General features: G+C 41.2%; 1 protein-coding gene across 1 annotated transcript in view; it reads right to left on the bottom strand.

The window, feature by feature from the left end:
* LOC101849611 overlaps positions 1–7,975 on the bottom strand; it is a gene marked incomplete in the record, with an annotated part of 60,234 nt that overhangs the window by 26,200 nt on the left and 26,059 nt on the right. Inside the window, 1 exon segment of the mRNA XM_013081845.2 lies at positions 3,890–4,088. Coding sequence (XP_012937299.1) covers positions 3,890–4,088 — 199 coding nt within the window.

Below are 7,975 nucleotides of genomic sequence, written 5' to 3'. Positions count from 1 at the left end.
GGGGGGTATTCTCAGCTACCGTCTGTTGCCAAATGATAAACCGACAGATACACAATGCCATGTTATTGCATCCCATAGATATAATAATTGCCTGCCTTGGCGTCTCGAATGTGGGGTCCCTCTCTGAGAACTACGCACATGATCAGTCCCAATGCGAACTCAACATCCAACACTTTGTTTCTCGATGCTTCACTTCGGAACATCAACTAGTGCCATCTTAGTCATTGAAGACTGTTAGGTTGATTACTTCTTTGGTTTGTACCTATTTTAATTTTTCAATTCCGAATCTGCGGGGTGTGATGAAACGTGTCTTAAAACTGTGTTGGTAACGACATTATGACACAAACAAAATGTCTAATTAATGATGCATTTACCACCAAGTGCCTCAAAATATGAAACAGACTTCGGTATTCATGGTTCGACTTTCATTTCTTTGCTAGTGTGTTGAAAAAAAGTTATGGTATCCTGTTTTTCCCCCTTCTCATCCAGATTTTACGGGTTTCCATGTAAGTTACTCTCCGTTCTCCGGCTTCGGTTACCTTTTATTTCTCCAGTGAGAGTTGGATGTTCAAAGCCTTCATGTCGTTTCAAGTGTCCCAGAAACTGCCTAATTGTGATAATTGTAAATTAAATTATGATAAGTCTTCTGTTCAACATTTATTAGTATACTTCTACTATCTACTACATTTTTAGAGGAATGAACATCTTCCGTCCCCACAACCCCCACAACTCCCACAACCCTCACAACCCCATAACCCAGTGTTTTCATACCACAATGTACCTTTTTACAACACGAGGAGGAGAAAAACGAGAGAAAGGAGGACAACCGTCACAAAGAAGAGGAGACAGAGGAGGAAAAGGAGGAGGAAGAGAAAGACGAAGAAGAGGAGGATGAGGAAGAGGAAGACAAGGAAAAGAAAAAAGAGGAGGACGAGGGAGAGAAGGAAGAGGAGGACGAGGAAGAAAAGAGGGTGGGGACCAGGAAAAAAAGAAAAAGAGGGAGGAAGAGGGAGGGGGAGGCAAAAAGCAGATTGATGATGTTCCTGACGAATTCTTGTTTATTTTGTTGTCCCTCAGCCCGTGGTGGTTTTTTAAAACTTCAATTAAGGGCATTCGCTTCCTTGAATTGTTTTGAACATTTCCAGAGTCTGAGCCTTTGGAATTGAAAGCAAAAAAAGCAAAATAGAGAGCAAAAGGATAAAACAAAAAGAAAAAAGTTCTCAAGATTGTTGTAACAACTAAAAACTTGCAATCTCTCGTGTCTTCCTTCTCACGACGGGATCGTACATTGCCAGCCAGCCAGGCAATTTCGCGCCAAATTGAAGGTGTCCAGTATTTCAAGTTTCTTTGTCTCCGACCGTTCCAAATTACCTGACGCAGATCTCAGACCTCAACCAAAATACATGTTTCATCTACCGTTTAAAACAAATCCGTGTCTTAGATCTAATGACTCCGACATTAGCAATGAGTGGAAGAGCCGGTTTGGGACTTCAGGGGAAAATGGGCAATTCGTAGGGACCAGCTGGTTGTCGTGTCCGGTTCTAGTTGAGAGGGGGAGGGCTGGTCTGACCGGGTTAACAGGAATAGACATGAGCTGTGTTCAGGAGGCAGTGGTCATTGACACACAAGCACTGGTTTGGACGTTCTCATGTTTTCTGTTATTCAAGAGATCTTTGTTTGATTTTATTTCAAGTACGGACAATCAGGGGGCTCTTGTGGTGTAGAGAGGTTACGGTGTTCGCCTCTCATTCAATAGGTCCCGGGTCCGAATCCGGACAGCGACAGAAAAATTTTATTCGCATAAAGTTTCTCATGTCACCCCCTTTCCTGCTCTGTTGTTAACAATGTTTTAACATCTGCTTTCGTCTCCACTTTCTGCTCCCACCCCCTCACCTCCTTTGCCCCATCCTTTGGGCTCCTGACTCTTTCCGCAGTCTTTCTACTGCTACTCGTCAGCTCCTTCTTACTGCTGTCTTTTAACCACACCCCAGAGCTTATGGTAGGCAAGATCTAACACTTTGCCTTCTCCGATAAGGGCCAAAAATCTCAGAGGCCCCGAGTGCAGGCTGTGCACGTTTAAGATCCCTTGATGGTCCAAAATCGATAATAGTAAGCTTCGGTCGCCACCCGAGCAAAATTCTAAATTTTCAACCAACTGAAAATGTATAATGTGTCCCGCGCGCTAGTATGACCGTATGCAGTTGCGAGCGCCGTAAAACAGAAAAAACAACAAAAAACAAACAAAAAATTTTAAAAAATAGACAATCAGCCCCAGTGTGGTGTAACTACCAAGCACTTCGTCGCCGTATGATGAAGAACTGAGGTCGATCAACGTGTATGGAGGATTTTTATCAAGTACAGATCTCGGTTTTTCTTCTAGAACGAAGTATAACTCTTAGTCCAGGTTGGCACGGACAGGCAAGGCCCAAGATCAGCTCTTCAATGAAGGAAACTGTGTCGAAGGGGGCTTAAAGACACCTACATCAAAAGAAAAATTGAACACACTTGCTTGGATTTTGAACATTCTTGTGTCTACCGTTATATAAGAGATTATCGTTTAGTTTTATTGCAATTAAAGCTAGTTTCAAGACTCTCTCTCTCTCTCTCTCTCTCTCTCTCTCTCTCTCTCTCTCTCTCTCTCTCTGTGTGTGTGTGTGGGGGGGGGGGGGTGTCTATGTGTGCGTGTGTGTGTGTGTGTGTGTGTGTGTGTGTGTGTGTGTGTGTGTGTGTGTGTGTGTGTGTGGTGTGTGGTGTTGCGTGGATATGTCGTGTTAATGATGTGTAAGAGATAGAGAGAGTTATATAAATAAAGCGTATATTATAGAGAGAGATAAAAAGAGAGGGAAAGAGAAAGAGAAAGAGACAAAGAAACAGACAGACAGACAGACAGACAGACAGACAGACAGACAGACAGACAGACAGACAGATAGACAGATAGACAGACAGACAGTCAATAGAGCTCGGTCGTGCAGTGCCGCCCAAAATTCGTGTATGTTCTATTACATAAAGCACCCCCGATAATGAAATAAAAGAAGCCAGAAACAAACACTAACAAAATATTTTTTAAAACAAGGTCCTCGCTGGCGCTGTAACTGTCATTTCTAAGTCTATAGCTTCGTAAAACATCTACTATGTTATGCCAAAGTCCAAGCGCCTGACTTATAAATCTCTCTTTGGGATAACCTAAGCGATGACGACACTCGTACAAAGTTTGGCGGCACATTACTATAAATAGGACGCCACATCCCAATGTCCACTCACGAAACATAGCCTACAGTAGGCAGTCTAAATATAAACGCAATATACTGTACACTATTCTTTGCCAAAATTATGTGAGCCCCGGAGCAATCCAGCAGAGTGCTCAAGTGAATTGTGATTGGTCCATTGAACTTGGGGGAGGTGAACGTGACATACTTCCGTCTTATGAGTTGTGCCTTTGAATGGTTTTGTAGTGGAATGGTGAAAGTTATTACTTGAGTGTTCAGTTCCAATACAAGATAAAGAAATTGGTGTTCAGCTAACAAACAGGTTTAGTTCAAGAAATCAAAGCGACAGGTTAAAATAATGAAAATAAAAGCATATCGTCCTCCTTAACCTACCCGAAGATCCTACCATCCCATTTACTATGCCCTTGACTATCCTCAACCTGCTATTGCTTAATTGTGCACGCCCATTTTAAGCCCCACGAGCCGCCCCTGACAGACAGACAGACAGACAGACAGACAGACAGACAGACAGACAGACAGACAGACAGAGAAAGAAAAAGAAAAAAAGACGAGCGAGCGGAAATGAGTGATGATGAAGAAGAATAATTGTTTTTATTGTCAAGTCTATACCGTGCATGCAAGCATGCGTGCGTGCATGCGTGCCTGTGCGTGATGACTTACGCTCTGCTGATGCAGTTTCTGAAGCATGGTCTTCACGTGCACGTGCTGCAGGTGGTCGGGTAGCGACAGTGGCGGGTGGATGGAGTCGAACGTTGTGCGTAGGGCCAGGGTTCCAACATCGTGTAGCAGCCAGCAGACACGGGCTAGGTACTCTCGCTCTCTCGAGGTTACCAGGTGTTCGGGGGGAGCCTCGTCCTTCCCCTGAAATCATCATCATCATCATCATCATCATCATCATCATCACCATCATCATCAATATTGTAAGCTCGAAGGCAACGATAGGCAAACAAACAGATGGAGACTAGAATTTCCTTTTCATAAAACTGTAAAAGTTCAAAGTTTCGCCCTGTGGGCTCCGTCAGGAACATGGTAACACTCATCATCGCCATTATTTTTAGCAGCAGCAGCAGCAGCAGCAGCAGCAGCAGCAGCAGCAGCAGCAGCAGCAGCAGCAGCAGAGCAGCAGCAGCAGCAGCAGCAGCAGCAGCAGCATATTATAACTTTGGGAAGCAAGATCAGAAAAAAATGGTAGAGACTTGAGTAAAGTAATGTTTTGAAATTCTATAGAAAGGTTTGCCATGAGTGTTTCGTCAGGAACGTGATTTAAAAAATGATGAATAACAATGATAACAATGATAACAATAATAATGATCATAATAACAACAACAACAACAATAATAATAATAATAATAATAATAATAATAATAATAATAATAATAATAATAATATCATCATCCAGAGCCAGATCTGCGACAGACATGGACGATCATGGTTCTCCTTTCATTCCTTTGCTCGGATGCTCTCAAAAAAGCTACATTTCACTGATCTTTCCCTGTCACTCATTTGTTTAGGTTACCCAAGTATGTTGTTCTGGGCCTTCCCCTGCCTCGCTTGCCCTCAATTTGCCATTGAGAGCTAGGTGTTTAAGACCCTTATGTGTCCCAAAAACTGCATTTATCGTTTCCTGACTGTTTTTTAACGTTGAGCGACCCACGTGGGCTTCCCCAAGAACTACCTCATTTGATTTCTTTTCCTTCCACGATACTCTTAGCAGTCTGCTAAGAAACCACATTTCTGTTGCTTCTATTTTATTTTCACTGTCTCTAGTGATTGTCCAGCATTCACAGCCATATAGAAGGGTTGACCAAACATAGCATTTCAGAACTTTCATTTTGGTGTCCATTGAGGATTGGGCTCATTTTTATTGAAACCAGCCTTTGCCTTTGTAATTCACCGTCTTATTTCTGTGGAACATTTGGCATCAGGTGTTATCATATATCCTAGATATTTAAACCGTTGGACTAGTTTGATCTTTTCATCTTTGCTAATGAGATTACAACTAGGCTTTGTTGGGTTTTTTTTATATTACCATGCATTCTGTTTTCTTTACATTCAACAATAATCCTTTACGTTCACCTTCTGTTACAATAGTATCAAGAAGCAATTGAAGGTCCTTTTCTGAGCCTGCTATCAAAACTGTGTCATCTGCATACCTGATGTTATTAATCTTTTCTCCCTTTACTTTGAGACCTGGACATTCTTATATGTTTCTAGGGATTGTTTCACTGTACATGTTAAAGAGGTCTGGTGACATAACACATCCTTGCCTCACTCCTCGCCTGATCTGCTTATATTCACTGTATTCTCCATTAATTCGTACAGCAGCGTTTTGGTCCCAGTACAAATTCTTGATAATTCTTAGATCTTTTCCATCTATGTCTAGCTTTTCCAGTATTCTAAATAGCTCATCATGTGTAACTTTATCGAACGCTTTTGAATAATCTATGAAGTATAAATACAGATCTTTCTGAGCATCAATACATCTTTTCATTAACATTGTTAAGGCGAATATAGCATTTCTGGTGCCCTTGTCGGGAACAAAGCCGACTTGCGTTTTAGATATCTCTGGTCTTACACTTTTTCTCAATCTTCCCATTATTACTCGCAGCAATATTTTTGTAAAATGACTCATAAGGCTAATTGTATTATGCGTATCACATTCAGCGGCACCTGGTGTTTTAGGTCAATCAAGTTATAAAAACTGACTTCATCATATCTTCTGGGATCTCACCGCTGTCATAAATAGCATTTAGGAGCTTTGTTGTTATTTCAGTGCCTAGTTATTCAAGCGCGACAATCACTTCAACTGGAATATTATCTGGCCCTGTGGCTTTTCCCTGTTTCATTTTCCTAATGGCAGCTTGTACTTCTGCTTTCAGTATTGGTGGTCCATTTATTTCATTCTTTATTACCTGTTTTTTTCCTCTATTATCTTTGAAAAGTTCCTCTATGTATTCTGACCATCAGTTTTAGACATCCCCTTTGTCCATTAAAATACCTACTCCTTTTGATCTCTTGCATCTTGTATTTGATCATCCTTTTATCCCACTTACTTCTTTGATTTTGGAATGCATGTATTTGCTATCTTTGTTTTAGTTCTTCTCTATTTGTTGACACTGATCATTTTTTTCATGTTTTTTTTTGCTTCGTTGCATTTTTTCTTTATTTCCCTGTTTAAGATGTTGTACTTTTCCACATTAGATTTTGCCTTTCTTCTCTCTTCCATTAGTTTTAATATGTCCTGGGTTATCCAGTTTTTATTAGCTTTTTTAGCTTTTTTTTGGGGGGGGGGGTATTTTCTTCCACAGCTTCCATTATTGAGTCTTTCATTTTGCTCCATAGTTCTTCCGATTTAGTAATATTTTCCAAAGCTTGAAATTCATTGCTTACATCTATGGAGAAACGTTCTTTCAGTTCATGGTTTGTCTTTAAAATACCTACGTCAAATTTTGGTTGGTACCTTGACTTTTGAAGTTTTTTTCAGTCTTATCCGCATTTTACACATGACTGGTACATGGTCACTATCACAGTCTGCTCCTGGCAGTGATTTGGATGATTTAATTGTATTTCTAAAACGTTTCTGAACAAGTATGAAATCGATTTGATTTCTACTTATATCGCCAGCACTCTTCTAAGTGTATCGTCTTCTTGGGTGATTTTCATACCAGGTGTTTGATATTATAAAATTATTTTCTCTGCACCATTCTGCAAGTCGTTCCCCGCGTTCATTCTCTTTACCCAGTCCCCGTGGCCCTGCTACATCTTCTATACGTGTAGTTCCTACTTTGGCATTAAAGTCTCCCGCGACTACCTTTACATCTTGTGATTTTAACTGTTTCATTGCTTTATCAAGTTCTTCATAAAAAGTCTCAATTTCCTCGTTGTCGTGCTCTGATGTTGGTGCATATATTTGGACTACACCTATGTCAAAAGTTTTCCCTTTAATTTAACCACGATGACTCTATCTGGCTCTCTCCAAAAACCTTTGATGCTCTTTGCAAATGCTTCGTCAAATAAAATTCCTACTCCTCTTTGATGGGTTTTTCCTCCTGAATATACAATTGTTTTGGATCCTCTTTTAATCAAGCCTGCCTCCTCCCATATAACTTCTGAAAGGCCTAACATATTTAGCTTCATCCAGTCCATTTCCTGCTTTATATTATCTAATTTGCCTTTCTGGTACATTGTTTTCACATTCCAGGTGGCTATGTTGAGTTGTTTATTTTTGCAGCCAGTAGCTGGATGACGATCGGGCGCCACCTGCTGCCCGTGGCGGTCCCTACCGAGCGGGGAGTTCAGAGCTGGATCATGAACCCCCTTAACGCTGTTATCTGATAATGAATTTACTTTTCCATGACTATTCTTGGGATATTACAGCATTGGTTTTCCGTTGCCTACTGCCGGCTTGTGTACAGTTGTCTCTGCTAGCCTTTGTCATTAACTGACAACCCACAAGGCAGTGGGGACTTTGGTAGGTTTCCCGTCGCCAAGATGGTCCCTTCTTCGAGTATGTGAGGTATTTATTAAAGCACTTGTGCCACCAGGGTTGTCCTTTACTCTCCACTACCATCTCCCATTTGGTTGACGACTACTAAGCAGCTAACTTCCATATCTGGAGGCCTTTCCCCTATCCACCACCCGGGGACGCGCTGCGTTGGGTATGAGGACCCACTACTACTACTACTACTACTACTACTACTACTACTACTACTACTACTACTACTACTACTACTACTACTACTACTACA

Source organism: Aplysia californica, unplaced genomic scaffold, assembly GCF_000002075.1.
Source record: "Aplysia californica isolate F4 #8 unplaced genomic scaffold, AplCal3.0 scaffold00148, whole genome shotgun sequence".
NCBI classification, from domain to species: Eukaryota; Metazoa; Mollusca; class Gastropoda; order Aplysiida; family Aplysiidae; genus Aplysia; species Aplysia californica.
This window is presented reverse-complemented; position numbering and strand designations above follow the sequence as displayed.